Raw genomic sequence first — 15,945 nt, forward strand, 5'->3', positions numbered from 1 at the left:
AATCAGTCAGTATCTAATGTATAACATAGGAAATTCATTAGTTAAATAATTAAAAATTAAAATATGAGCTAGTTTGCTCATTAGCAAGATTAAAAAACTATCACTTGCTGAGAGCTTGGTGAAATAGGAGTTTGTGCATTAGAATGAGTCTTCTGAAAAATAATTTGATGATAAGTATCAAGACCAATGGAAAGGTTTATATCCTTTGACTCAGTAACTTCCTTTCTAAGAATCTACACAAATTATAAATAACCAGAATTACCAAAAGATTGGTATCAGTCTATTTGTTGTCATGAAGTACTGGAAAATAGAGAGCCACTTAAATTAGGCAAATGAGTCAGTAAATCATTATGTGCTAGAATATTATGCAGCCATTAAAATGGTGATGTCAAATTATTTCAATGGAATTGGAAAATACTCTTGATGAAATAAGGATAGCAAGTATAATACTCAGAATTACATTCAGTGTAGTTTCTTCTTTTTTTTCTGATGGTAGTACTGGGGATTGAACCTAAGATCTCATGGATGCTAAGCAAAGCCTTCTGTCACTAAGCTACATCCTCTACCCTCATTTTTTTTTTTCAGAAGTGAAGCTAGGCATTCAAAAAGGGCAACGAGAAATACATCAAACTATTAATAGCAACTAACAAAGATTATGGAGTTATTATTATCATTTTTTTCCTTTAAACTTTTGGATTTTCCCCACAATTCTCTATAATGAAAATATGTTATTTACTGGTAAAATCAAGTTGCTAAAATATAACTATAGAGTAGCATATTTTCACAAACCTTAACTTTTTCATCTGCCTTGTTCTCTACTGATCACCAGTGTCTAAAACAGTGTTTGACACAATTATAGTTTCTTAATAAATGTTAGTTGAATAAAACCAGAGTTTGGGGTGGCTAGCCCAGCCAAAAATAAAAGCAAGTGTCAATAGCTGAGTTAGTTAAGAGCAGGCAATAAGGAAAGATGTCAGATCCTAACTCAGTGCAGAGTAAGAGCAAAGTCAAAGTCTGGGATTCAAATGAGAAGGAGACATGAAAACACATCTCAACAAGTGGACCTGGGCAGTGAAGCTCTGCCATGCTGGGCAGCACCTGGCCCAGAGGCTCTGTCTTGTCTCCCAGAGACCACAAGGTGAGGCTTTACTCTATCTCTCAGAAGCTGTAGTAACTTAGCACTAAATATGAACCAAAGGTAAAATAATACCAGTAGTCATAATCACTGAGAAGATTAATTCCCTAATTAAAAGGAAATTTTAAAGAAGACTTTAGAAATTAACAGGGAGAACAATATATTAAACCTGTGGCCATGGCAAATCATTATATAGCAAGAAAGTTTAAAAAGTAACTAACCTAAGCTTTTAATTTAAGAAGCTAGAAAAGGAGCAAGTAAATCAGAGATTAAAGAATGATGGAATTGATCATAAGACAGGCAAAATTTAATAAAATATATAGGAAAAATATGGTAGAACTGATAGACAAAGAGGCATACATTTCAAAAGACAAGTTGGGTAGAGAAACCTGTGGCAGGTTTAATTAAGAAAATAAGAAAGAAAACTTAAAATGAATAGATTTAAAAAAGGAGATTTAGCCACAGATTATGGAGGAGGCCAGGTCAATTTTGAGAAGGACATGTTTTGAGGGTAAATAGCCTTTTTTCTTTTAACACTATTTTTAGAAGAGTCACTATTGGGTTTTTTTTTTTAATTGCTATTGTTTCAAGTTTTAGTTTAACCTAATTTTCTTCTTTTAGAAAACCTCACTGACATTTCCTGATTCAAATAATTTAAGGGAAAAAAAAGTCTTTGAGTTTCTCTGATGTGTTCTAACTGCTGTTATTAGCTAGAACTTCAATTTCATTCAAAGTGGTAGATTGTTTTTTGATGAGTTCTTATCAGAGAACACTCAAGTATAATGTCAGCTTATTGAGAGTTTATGATCCTGTAACTTTTGAAGGAGGATTCCCCAGTGTAACTGACATTATTCAGGTTTTGAGGAACCAGTTAATCTTACTTAGAGGGTGGTATAAATTCACTGTGTGATAGATACCAAGTAATTTGAACTCTTAACAGAGGGTTACATTTCCTCCTGTATGTTGTAAGCAGTTTTATGAAGTATGATGCACCAGTGGGTAGAAATACTTTAGGACTTGCTAATGAAAGAGTGTATGCAGAGTATGCTTTTCCAGCATGTATTTTTATCTATGTCGAAAATGCTGTTGTTGAAACAGTGTTTTAAAAACTGTCAGGTGTATATGTGTGTTTTAAATAGTTCAGTACTATGTAGACAACAGAAAAAATGGCTATAAACTCACAATACTCTTTCATATTGAATATACAAATAGATGTTATGAATTAAAAATAAACACTCCTCGATCCATAGCCAGTGTAGTGTTGACAGAAACTTGCTATTACCAGTGTCATTTTGGCATTTTCCCATTTAAAAAATTGCTTAAAGTCATTTCTGCACAGATACTATACATGTACTACTGGTGAAATGGGTACTTAATAGCAGACCTTGCTTGTTTTATCTAACTTGATATCTGATTCATGGCAGCCCTTTACTGTTGTCTTCCCTCCTGTTAGCTCCCTTTGACTAAGTCTTAGATTCCTCAGTGTTTGTCCATCTATTATTTAATTGGAAGAATTTAAAAGTCCTCCCTTATTCAAAAATCCAACTAGGAATAAAAAAGTAGGACTCACAGATTGACTCATTCATGATTTTCATCTTTTCCTCCCTTCCTGATCCATTTCTTTTTTTAAGGTGTGACAAAGGAAAACTATTTTTTTGTGAACAGGCTAAGTGCAATGCATAACACTATATACATTTCTTCCTCCTGCCAAAGAACAATATAGAACTGGTTTTTCTGAAGGCAAAAAAAAAATGTTTTTTACTATCATGACTACTATTTGGTGCTATTTTCCTCATTCAGGCATTTTACCTGAATAATAATCTTATTAGTCATGTTCAGGAGTTATAGATATCTAATCCGAGGATCTCTGAGTTGAGAATTCAATGTCTTTCATGACAAAAGTGTTAGTAGGAATGGGAAATGACTAAAGTTATAGTCACAGAAAGGGTTGTAGTTAGATACAGAAAGGTTGAAGATACGTGTTTGGAAATATTAATTTAAAACTTTGCATTTCAGCATTCATTTTAAGGATTTTTCCTAAGAAGCTGTAAAAGTTCACTTACAATTCATAAATTCTACCTCAGTGTGTCACTGTATACATGGTATGTGATTGCTGTCAGGTGTTCTGAGCATGTTGACTACTGTGCTTAACACATACTGTGCGTAATTGTATTTCACGTGCTACAAAATGACTTACTCTGTTTATTCAATCTGAAAAGAGTCATCAGAGCTGTTGCCACCCATCTGGATAGAGGAGGGACTGTGCAATCAAGAAGAGGTGTTCCTTATGTGTTCCACCTTACTCTAAGGTCCTTCAGAGAGTTCTTGATTTTGATGGTGGTTCCTGGTACTCTGCTGGATTTTATAGATTTTTTTATGTTGTTTTGATTTTTCATAAGCTTCAGCCAAAAATCAACAGTAAAACAAGGATTAGATGTGGATAGAGCGGTGAAAGTTCTCAGAAAATACTAAGTGAGATTAAAACCACCTGGTGAAACAAATCTGTTAACAGAGTTGAAGAAGGCACATACTGTGTTTTTGAAAAATTTTGTACAGGCATTGCAAATTAGCAATCAGAGTAGATTATTATTTGGAAGTATTTCATGTGTCAAAAGCTAAGCATTATGTTGTTAGATTTGTGTTAGCATGAAAAATTATGTGGCTTCTAAGTCATGCTTTTAGTTTTTCTCATGTTCCTCACTTCAGGTTATAAATCCGAATTATACTTTCCCCAACTCACAGAAACTGAGCCAAGGTGGCACAAGGTGTCCCATCAGGGAGTGTACCGGGGTGGATTCACTAACGGAATTCTCTTCCTTCAGGGCACCTGTATTGTATTGAGTGCCACTCCCACTTCCTTTTTGTTCTCCACTTCCTTTTAGTTCTCCACATCTTAGCCCTGGGCCCTTGGTTCAACTACTAAGTCTCAGTTCCACTCCTGTGACGTGGGACCAATACAAATACCTATCTCAAGGACTTGTTGAAAGGATTAAAAAAGTAACAGGGAAAATGCTGAAATCAGTGTGTGGCTAATGAGAAAGAAACCTGCTGCCACTTTAGTGTCCCTGAGTTGTCACCTGTAGACACAAGTAGAATGGCTGATAAAAGCCAGGCCAGTCAGAGCATATCAAAGTCTTCTGGAACCAGGTAAGTCATGTAATCCCCTTCAAAGTATTTGTTAAAAGGTTACTGAGTAAGATATCTATGGATTTTAAAGGACTCCTTACTAGAGATAATAAATGAGAATGTAAAAACAGTGTTTCTGGTTGTTTTAGTGAGATGTTTGGATTTTGGCTCACACTTTATTTAACATGTACAATGTGGACACTTTTATATGTATTTTCTCTCAGTTCTGACAAAATTATAGTCAGTTCTGACAATTTTTATTATCTCTTGCACATGAGGACTGGAGCTGTGTCTAACAAAAGGGTATAGGTTCTGGGAATTAATGCAGCAGCTTGAACAGCTGGGTTTTCATTCATTAGAATCATCAAGTCCTCTGTTCTAGGTGCTGTCTTACCTACAGTAGAACTAAAATACAGTGTATAACAAAATTCTTTTTGAAATGTTGAGACTTTCTGATTCTATTCCTGTCATTTTTTTGTCACCTTGGCAAGATTCTTTTGGATACAACTTAAAGAAACCCAGCAAACTTGATTAAAGAGAAGGATATCTATTGGCCTACATGATTAAAATTTCTGGTAGTGCCTATCACAGTTTCAGGTGCTTCAGATGTATTGTTACTCAGAGGCTAAAAGTTGTCATGAGTCTGTATCTCCACTCCAGTGCCTAACTCATGGCTTTATGGATTTTAAAGAGCTCTTTTTGGCTTCTCTATGAGTTATCTATTGCTAAATAATAAGTTATCACAAACTTGAGATTCTTAAATGTACCTTAAACACACATTTATCATTTCAATTTCTGTAGGTCAGGAGTCTGAGCATGGCTTATCTAGTCTATTGGCTTTAGGCCCTCTCACAGGTCTGCAGCAAAGGTATCAGTTACCACTAAAGTCTCATCTGAGGGCCTGACTGAAGAAGGGTCTGCTTCAAGTTCTTGTGACTGTTGGGAAGAATTCAGCTCTTTATGGGTTGTTGGAATAATCCTCACTGTCAGTTGTCAGCTGGAGGCTGCCCTCATTTTTTTGTGCCTCAGATCTTTCCCTAGGACAGCTCATAATATGTCAGCTTCCTTCAAAGAATCATCTTCTAGTGAGGCAGGAATTATAATCTTATGTAATGTAATCTTGGAAGTGATATGTTATATTCTATTGGTTAGAAGCAGGTCATAGGTCCCACTTATGCTCAGAGAGAAGAGTTTCTGGGAACTAGGAATCAGGGATCACCAGAGGCCATCTTAAAGTCTGTCTACCACAGCTTCATTCTCAGAAGAGTTCTCTCCATTAGCCACTTCAGCTGACCACCAACAGCTCCTGTCTTATATCACCCCAAGGCTAACAATCCTAGAAAAACAAGGCCACTATCCACTTGGCATCTATTCTGGCAAATTTTTAACCACAAACAAAAGGACTTATTGGAAGGATATCAGGTAGCTTCTGGAATTGTTGAAAATACAGAAGAACCAGGCTTGAAAACCTACTGGATTGGCTGGACATTTGTTGCTCTTGGGAACAATGGACTCTCATCTCTAGGTTCTTAACATTAGATAGGAAGTATAGCTATCTGACTGGCCAACTACAAGTCACATGCCTGTGCTAAGATGAGGGACTATTTGCCCATCATGGGCCTTCATTGGAAGGTGAGATTATGTTTCTTTGATTGTGATACTTCTCTGAGATGAACCCATAGGGGCCTTGTAGCATCACTAAGATTTCTTTTGTCCCAGATGTTCAGCCTAGCAGGTTGTATTATATAAGCAGATTCAGCTCTAACCGACAGTTTTCAGAACTTTATCATTGATGGTTCTGTGCTCTTGTTTAATATTAACTGTGCCTTACAGATCTAGCAATAAAGCTGCTACAGAAGCAGAATGTGGTATTTATGGCATGTTCAGGCCTCTGAGTCATAATAGATGGGGCATTTCTATTTTTCATAGTCAGAAAATTGATTCACAGTAAATTTAACTATAAGTAGAATTTGCTTTTTGATGAAGTTGCAACCTAACTTTATGATCCAGTTTTGTTTCCCAATCTTTGTGTTGAATCTAGGGATTTAGGGATTACCTTAACTTTTTTCTGTCATCATTTTTGGCCATATGACTTTTGTACATGTAACTGAGTTGAGTTACCACATTTTTATAAGTCAAAAGAACTTATAAATCTTTTAACATAAGCTCATATGCTTCCCAACATGCATTTGCAAAGCTGTACTTACTCTTAGGTAACATTACAACATATTAAGTAAAACCAACTTACCAAAAAGCGAAACAGATGTCCCTTCTATGGGGATAATTTGTGAAGTGCGGAGTCTTCTCTATTCTTAAAATATTTTTCTTTTTGGCCTAATATGGCAACTGATAGCTCACCATTAGAATTAGATTTTTTGGTTAAGATCAACAATCCTCAATACATTAGAATCACCTGGAGAATTAAAAACACCAAAAAAAACAATAAAGGAAACAATGCCAGCGTCCTACAACAGAGCACTTTTACATAATTTCTAGGAATTGGTTCCAAGTAACTTTTAAAACCTCTCTGATGGGTTTGGATATGTACCCATGGTTGAGATCCAGCAGATCAAGACTTGGACTTGGGAAGAGTACCCCATTCGTTTCAGGAGTATATAGGAAAATGTAGAAATTAGTTCCACAGTTGAGGCTGTTTCCTGGTACCTTTTCTTCTTAGTGCATCTCTGTGATGAACTTCCCTTAATGGAAATCAACCAACTTAGTCTCTTCCTGCCATCTTAGAGACCTCAACTCCTAGAGGGCCATGGAACTGCTGGGTTTGGCACTGCTTCTGGAAGTACTTCCAAAAGGCTGAGCTCACAGGAACATTGTCTTATTTGATTCATAACAGTAGCACATGTTAAAATCAGGCTATAAACAGTCCTCCTTCCCTTTAGTTCTATATTTACTTTCTGGGAGCGATGTGCAAATAATCATTCATGTGGTATCCAGAATATTTTTGTCTATAGTAATAGCATATGGCAGAGCCTTTTTCATGAGCCAAGTTGTATTTATTCTACCACGGTACAATGTGGAAATGATCATGGCCTCTTTCAGATATTCTAATTTGTCATGTGCATTTCAGTTGTGGTGGGAGGTTTGTTCAATATGTTGTAGATTTACTTGGAATCCTTGGAATTTATGTATTGTGTAGTCACATGAGAAGTGCTTTGAAAAGAAGTATTTTTGAGGTCTCATGATTAAAGGTCATCAATTTAACAAACATTTCATAAGCATATTGTTTGCTAAGCCAGTGACTTCTGCTGGGATGGGTTTTTGGTCCTCAGGGGAGGTTTTGGAAGTCTACAGGGTTGGTTTTAGTTATCATAATGATTAGCAGGGGCGCTACTGGCATTTGGTATGTAGGGGCCAAAGATACTAGCTGTCTTGGCAGCTTGCAGGACAGTCCCCTGCAAGAATAGTCAAACATGCTTATGTGCACACTCAGTTTGCTGAAGGGACATTGGTGTAGGTGAAAAACCTGTTTATAATTATCTGAGCCTAAACCCAGTTGTGCGTTTCAGATAAACTCAAAAGGGATTTTTTTGGCATAGATTTAATATATAATGACTTTTCCAGGAAAATTGTAAATTGAGGGAAAAATTTATTTGGCTTTATTTGGAATCACGAGTTATTTACTCATGTAAAATCACATGACCATTGGAATCCTGTATATGGTGTTTGAGTAACAGAAAGCCCAGCTGTAACTGCCTGTAATTGTTCTTCCCACTTTCATTTAGGCTCCATACATACGGCAAGCAAAGGACTGCTTTATATGTTTCCTGGCAGTATTGTACTCAAGCATCTATAGTTATGTTATGCTACTTTTTTCTTATTTTTATATCTAGAACATTATATTGAGTTGTGATTGTGTATATATGTGTCTGTGTTTTTAAAAGTAATTGTGTAAGGTGTTATGTACTTTTTATTTTATTTCACAAAATAGTTGAGCATTGCTAAGTAATTGAGTAATGCTCAGTTACTTACTAAATGAGCATTTGGGCTATAAGGGAATATTGGGTGTGTCTGCAGTAGTAGACAAGTTGACAACCAAGGAAGCTATAACATGGTGGAGGAACACAGAGGATGCTGCAGGAGCTGGAAGAGCAGCCCCTACTTCATGCTGAGGGAAAGTACTGGCAGAGTGTGATCAGGAGGGATGTTTTGTTAGCGCTTAGCTAGGTAGAGTGAATAGAGTATGCCAAGTTCTAAAGGGTAGAAGTGTGGCTTTTGAGAATAACTTGAACTTAGAGCCAGATAGAAATAGGGACTAGCAGTAGAAAAAACAAGACTGGAGAAGCAGACAAAAGCACACTTAGCTGTTACGTTCATCTAATTTGCCACAACTTTTCATATCCTGACATAACAAAAATATTTAGATTTATATACTACATTGATAAAATATTCTTAAAATGAGAACCTTCTTTACTTTCTGTTCTCTTTGTATTTTTTAAAATAATAAAATTATTAAAATGCTATTATAAAAAGTTCAGAAAATAGAAGAGGGGCATTATCCCCATTATCTGTTACAATTTTATGTATTTCCTTTAAACTTGTTTTTAGGTGTGTGTGTGTGTGTGTGTGTGTGTGTGTGTGTGTGTGTGTGTGTATTTGTATGTATATAATATGTTATATGATATATATATATATATAAAGGTATAACACTATAATTGAGTACAAATGTTCTAGGAGTGAAATGAAATAAAACATGGGAGTAATATTTTGAATCATTCTTCATCAACTTCACTTGCTATCCAGCATTGTAGTGAATACTGAATATCTCTCTGTTTAGTTATCTTATACACATATCAAAGTGAACACGTCAAAACTGAGCTCCTGAATTGTCCTACATCCTGGCTTTTCTTTTCCTAGTTTTCCCCATTGTAGTGAATTGTTCTATCATCTGTTTACGTGGCACAGGCAGGTTACCTAGATTTCTCCTTTTATCTCACTCACAACATTGAATTCATCAACATGTCCTTTTATCTCTGCCTGTGAAGTATATCCAAATCCATCCACTTCCCTGATAGCCACAATCCTATTGAGATCCTTCCTAGTGGTGTTGATATTCCCATAGTCCACTCAACCACTTCCTTTCAAGCTGCTTCCATGTTTCAGAAGAACCATGTTAGCTCCTTCCTGGTCTTTTGCCTAAACTGATCATTCTTATTTCTGTAGTCTGTTTTTCTAGCAGGTAGAGTAGATCACTATTAAAATTTCTCATATTTAAGATTCTTCACTGGCCTCCCATTAGATTTAGAAAACAACTCAAATTCTTTACAGTGGCACACAAGGCCTACATGAACTGACTTCTGCTTGTCTTTCCAGATTCATCTCATGTAGAGCCCTTTGCCCATGATCCTTGCTTCCTATATTCCAGCTAATTAAGAGCCACTGCAGTGTTTATAAAACACCCTGTTCTTCCTTGCCTCAAGCAGTTCCCTAAGTGTCCTGCTTGAAGCTACTTCCCACCACTGGGTGTGCTAGCTCCAAATTCTAGAAAGTCACTTCAAATGACACCTCAGAGAGCCATCCCACACCACTCTGGGGAAAACAGGCTTGCTTTCTTATACTGACCATAATTTGTGCTGTGTGTGTGTGTATGTGTGTGTGTGTGATTCTCTCTGTTGCTTTATCTTCTTCACTAGATAAACTTTAGAAAGCAGGAGCTGTATTTGTCTTATTTATATGGTAGCCAGTCAATGCATATTTGAGTTAATGAATACTACATATCTGAGCCAGCACAGGGAATTAACTTGTTGACAGGCACAGGGACATGGAATTGAGAGTCAAGAAGTTGTTAGGCATCATCTATTCTACTGGAAGCTTTTTATAGAAGAAGCTTCTCCTACTGTTTCAGGACCCTTATTTTTATGCAGATCCTGTTTGTGTAGACCTTCAAGTAAATGTTGGTAGTTTGCTTCCAGCCTCATGTCTTAAAAAGAGTTGTACCATGCTTAATAAACCAAAATAGATCTTAGAGGGTGCATTGCCAATCCTGCTGACTTTGGGAGACATAATATTTGAAAGTGGCTTTTATCTCTGATGACAAAGATGATGGGAATGAGAGCCAGGGAGGCATGATAGAGAGAGTATATGGACCAATTTGTTCCCAAATTGCCATTGCTGAAGACACATTGGTGTAGTGGTTGAGGAAGCCTTCAGGACAGAAAATAGCCAGTTTAAGAACAATTTATCCTGGGAAGAAACAATAAGATATCTCTTGTGGCATTAACATTCCAAAACCAAAAATTCTACTATTCTTGTTGCTGCACTGTTAATATTGCTAGAAATATTTATTAAGATTCCAAACCCCAGAGCCTCTGATCAGCTCAGTCCCCACCTGGTGTTAACTGCTTTTATAGGGAAAAAAATATGAAAAGTTCAACAGGCCTCTTATAGCTGACTGCCTTTCACCTTACCTTGTTCCCTTATCTTGTCCTACATTGTGTCTCCATCAAGTTAAATCCTTAATGAGGTCATTTGCTCTTCATACCTGTAAGATTATGTCTTAGAGTAATACATTTTCTGCTTTCTGGGCCATGCTTGAGAGGACAGCTTTTTCAACTGTGGAAAGAATTTGCCATTCAATAAAGGAGGACTTTATAGCTTGTCATAGCTTTCAATCATAACTCCAGTTCTTGATTCTTTTAATAGTGGTATATGAGAACAGGGACATTTTGCATAATCATTTAGCTCAACTTTATAAATAATCTCTTTAAAGGGGTGAGGATCAGGTTTATGCTGGCTCAACAGGAAGGAACACTGCTGATGTTAAAATTATCTGCACATGGTTTACCTAACTGAAATGCATAATAATATCTTAATCTTAGTTGTGCTCCGAAATTACTATTCCACCATTGTTATCCCTTATAAATGATGTGTGGCAACATGACTTTTGTCAACTTTTTCTTTTTTTATTATTTTAATTTTTTTCTATAAGTGTATATTCAAATACATATCAGGAAATCCACAAGTGCTACATATCTGGAGACCTAGAGCGCAAAAATTGACGACTGAAGATTTTTCGAAATTAGAGAAACACATGAGTTCTCATATTGAAAAGAAGAGAAAATTGCATGCGGGCTGAATAAAACAAATCTACAACCAGGATGATTATGGTGTAGCAACAGTATGTTCAAAGTAAACAGAAAAACCTTGAAAGCTGGAGAAAAGACAGATTACCTATATGATGTGACTGATTGATAGTATTGCTGCTGAGTGCAGCAGTAGATCCTATATCTAGTGTCAAAAAATAGGGTGCTACACACAAGGAAGGGGTGAGGATAGGTAAGACACCTAAAAAACTAGCTAGCATTTGTTGCCCTTAACGCAGAGAAACTAAAGCAGATACCTTAAAGCAACTGAGGCCAATGGGAAAAGGGGAACAGGTACTAGAGAAAAGGTTAGATCAAAAAGAATTAACCTAGAAGGTAACACCCACGCACAGGAAATCAATGTGAGTCAATGCCCTGTATAGCTATCCTTATCTCAACCAGCAAAAACCCTTGTTCCTTCCCGTTATTGCTTATACTCTCTCTACAACAAAATTAGAAATAAGGGCAAAATAGTTTCTGCTGGGTATTGAGGGGGTGGGTGTGAGAGGGAGGGGACGGAGTGGGTGGTAAGGGAGGGGGTGGGGGCAGGGGGGAGAAATGAACCAAGCCTTGTATGCACATATGAATAATAAAAGAAAAATGAAAAAAAAATAGGGTGCTAAAATGGAGATCTTTAAGGACACACAAAGACTAAGAATTTTTTATTTCTCAAACATTAATTGAACGAATTACTAAAAGTTGAATTTTAGCAAGGAGAGTAGCCAGAAACAGGCTACAGCATTATAGAAGCAATGACACAACAAAGAATTTGGACAATATGTTAATAAACTTAAGTAATCTGCATAAATAGCACCTCTGCGCTGTGATTTGAGGACTAACAAAATGTTTTTCTAGCTGAATGTACAACCACTTTGGCACAGTGCTGATGCCTGAAATTCTTGTTTGTGATGAATTGCTCTTACTTCAGAGTTAGGTCATCAGCTTCCACGTATAGCGAGGAGGAGTGAAGCCATGGCTTACCTTGAGATAAAACTTCCCTGTAGTATGTATAATTATGGCCATTATAAAATGATCTGTTTATAAAGTTGTTACACTTGAAGGTCGATTCTTGCCACGATTAGAGCACTCAGATGTGTGTTCATCCCCAAAGTTTGGGACTTCCTTTATCTCTGCAGAACCCCTAGTCAGAGATAAAATACCCTAATCCTATGGCAGGGCAGCCATCTTCCTAGTTCAGCCTCTCACCCTCTGCAGAGCTCCTTCCTCTCAGGACATGGCAGTCTTAGAGGGGCCAGGGAGGTGATTTGCCAAATGGCCATCAATTGCTTGGAAAAGTTACTATGCATCTTAAAATCAGCTATATATTCGTTCAGGAAATCTCTCCCTTTTTGTGCAATGTTGTAAGATGATGAATTTTGATTGAATAAGATCAGTCTATTTTTAGTCAAAAAAAAACCCCTACCTTTACAGAGCTTAAATGAAACAATAAAAGCAGCTAACTTTTTTGTGGTGGATCATTTGTGGCAAATGCTGAATGTCTTCTCTGGCTAGCCAGCCACCCCATCCTACTTATTTGCAATTATATTAGGGCAATTAGACTATAATTTAAACTTCTGAAACCTTATTTAGAGAGATAAGAAATTCATTTTGCTGTATTGTACTCCAAATTGTAAATGAGATTTAAGATTGTGTAATAGGTTGGAGTTTTAAATTGAAATTTTCTTACATTATTTTATATCTATGTGATTCACAATTAAGGTTGATTTAAAAGTTTCAAAAATACTGATTTTTAAATTCTTTTCAGTTAAGTCAAAGTTATGATATTTTTTTAAAAAGTTAACTTTTCTTAATATCTCTCAAAATGTCATCTTCTTTACCTTTTTTTGAACTAGGTGAAAGGTTTTCTTTTTTTAGTCTGAACGGAGATGAAAAGGTACGATTTTTAGGTGGGGGGCAGGGTCTAAAGGAAAGCATATTTCATAGGATTCTTCCTAGGAAATGGGAAATTATTCGGTCCCATATTTTTATTATCAGGCTTTGTGCATTCTGTGATGTGAATATATTTGATAATAATAGCTTTCTTGAGGGATGAATGTGTGCTGTAATCGAGGTAGAAACAATGGTTCTGAGGACAAGCATAGAAGGAGAGTGACTCTTCAGTTGCAGCCTGATTTTTGTGACTTGTGCTGTTAAGCTTAGCCTCATGGTCACTGAGAACACTTGGGGTGTGTGGAGATGAGTGTAGGTGGTGATGAAGTTAGAGGGAAGAGATAGGCAAGGCAAGTGCTAGAAAGTCTGATTACATGCTTGGTATTCTGTAAGTAAGACAGTCAATTTTAAAGGATGGCAGTGACATGCCATCATATCCTAAAACCTCTCTGTAGATACATTGAAGAGCAAGTGCTGGGTGACAGATCAGCTGGGTGATTTTCTTTCATTTATTCTTTCACTCATTCAGCATGTATCCATCTTGGACTCACCTTATGTCCACTGTTGGGCTTTTCCAAATTGTTCAGGCAGGAATGTATGGGGCTAGAAGTATAGTTAGAGTAGAAAGGAGTGAAAGGCTGGGATGAATGTGACAGGCATACAAGGGGGACAGGCCTGGATACTGACATAAATTTGAGACCTAAGAAAAGGACAGTTTAAGGTACAGGTTTGTGTGTGTGTGTGTGTGTGTGTGTAGATGGTGGCAAGCAGCTGGCAATTGAGGTCATGTACTTGGAGTATAACTCACTGTTTTAGAACTTATGTTTGTTATAAAATGTGGTGGCCATCAAGAGAATCCCTAATTATTTTTTAAACTCATGCTGGGAGATTGTTCAGCCAATGAAGTGTACGAACCTGGAAATACCATGAGCTCCTAGGAGTGTTGCCACTTCAGTATATGTACATTTGAAAATAAATGTTAACAGCCAGGTACTGGTGACTTACACCTGTAATCTACTCAGGAAGCAGAGATCAGGAGGACTGTGAATTGTGGCTAGCCCAGGCAAAAATTGAGACCCTATCTCAAAAAATACCCAATACACAAAAAAAAGGGCTGGTGAAGTGCCTTAAGTGGTACAGCGTCTGTTTACCAAGTATGAGGCCCTGAGTTCAAACCCCTATTATAAATAAAAATATAAATGAATAAACATTACAAATTATTGCTAATCATAGATGGTGGTTCAAGAAGAATGGAACCAATTCAATGCCCTAACCTATCTTTAAGTTTGAGGTTCAAGTTTTTGTTTCTTTTTGCTAACTGACTGAAAGATACATATGAACATAAATTGATTGGGGGTGGCGGGGTGTGGGCATCTTAGTCTCATTTGCTGAGTTTCAGTGTTTTCTACCTTACTAAACAGTGGTATATAAAAATGCAGTTCTCTGCTCTGCTGTGAATGTAGATGGATATCATTCCTTATAACGGCTGGATAGTTACAGATTAATTCTGGACAGAAGAAAACTTACAGATATTTTTCACAATAAGAGATGCAGAGAGAAACTGGAAATAATTTAATAGCTTGTCTTGACAAAATGCTCCATCTGCTCTGGTGAAGCCAACTTACTTTTCTTGGTCAAGGAAAGGTGCTGCATTTTAAACATGAAGGGGTTGTTATTCATTGTACTTTTTGTTTTCAAAGTAGGAAATGTTCTTTGGATTGAGTTAAATGCTGCTCAGCATAAATGACGTGATGTGGAACAAAGTCTGCAGACTGTGACTAATTGAAATACACTGGGCTAATGAGAAGACAGAATGTTGGTAATCAGCAGCAGAACATACACTTTAAAAAGGTGTCCTTCCCTCCTAGGACTTCCTTTGCTGGGCACCTGGCCGGGATTCTTGTTGGACTACTGTACACTCAAGGGCCTATGAAGAAAATCATGGAAACCTGTGCAGGTGCAGAACTTAAACACCTTTGGCTTGACAGCAAGTTGGAAGTTCATCTTGATTTTAATGTGTACAGAAACAACCCGAAGTTTCCTTGTGGTTCAGCTTAAAAATTTACTAACATGTTCATTTTTCTTTTTAAGCCAAGATATAATAAGATAGTGTAGTTCCTCACATTGCTCCCAAAAGGAACAAATGCCCAGCCAGGGGCCAGTGACTCACGTCTATATTCCTTCCTACTCAGGAGGCAGCGATCAGGAGGATCCTGGCTCAAAGCAAGCTCAGGAAAACAGTTTGTGAGACCCTATCTCGAATACACCCAACACAAAAAAACAGGGCTTGTGGAGTTGCTCAAGTGGTAGAGTACCTGCTAGCAAGCATGAAGCCCTGTGGTCAAACCCCAATACAACAACAACAACAGCAACAAAAAAGGAACAAATGCCAGTATCTATTTAGACCCTCAGCCCTAACACTACTCACAGAAAAGTGATTTACTCAAAAATGGAGAGTACTAAAATGAATTTAAAATCATACATTCTTCTAAAATATTCCAAAAATTAATATTTGTGCAAGGCAAACTTAAAAGCCAAACCTAGACTGAAATACAAGGCCAGTATTTTAAAGAATTCAGAATGATCACAATAAGACATTGTATTTATGCATGGCAAAGCCAGGTCTATTACCACTTGAAGCTTGGCTCCTGCCGATTTCTTTCTTTTCTTTTCCTCTTTAAACTGATGCTCAATGAA

General features: G+C 36.9%; 1 protein-coding gene across 8 annotated transcripts in view; it reads left to right on the forward strand.

Moving 5' to 3' along the window:
• The window catches only part of Rhbdd1 (rhomboid domain containing 1), a 135,407-nt gene that overhangs the window by 40,728 nt on the left and 78,734 nt on the right, over nucleotides 1–15,945 (forward strand). For all 8 annotated transcript variants that reach the window (XM_074071888.1, XM_020179942.2, XM_074071890.1 and 5 more), the window contains exon 4: nucleotides 15,117–15,205. In XM_074071888.1, coding sequence (XP_073927989.1) covers nucleotides 15,117–15,205 — 89 coding nt within the window. The remainder of the gene's footprint in view (nucleotides 1–15,116; nucleotides 15,206–15,945) is intronic.

This window comes from Castor canadensis, chromosome 4 (assembly GCF_047511655.1).
Source record: "Castor canadensis chromosome 4, mCasCan1.hap1v2, whole genome shotgun sequence".
In the NCBI taxonomy this organism is placed as follows: Eukaryota; Metazoa; Chordata; class Mammalia; order Rodentia; family Castoridae; genus Castor; species Castor canadensis.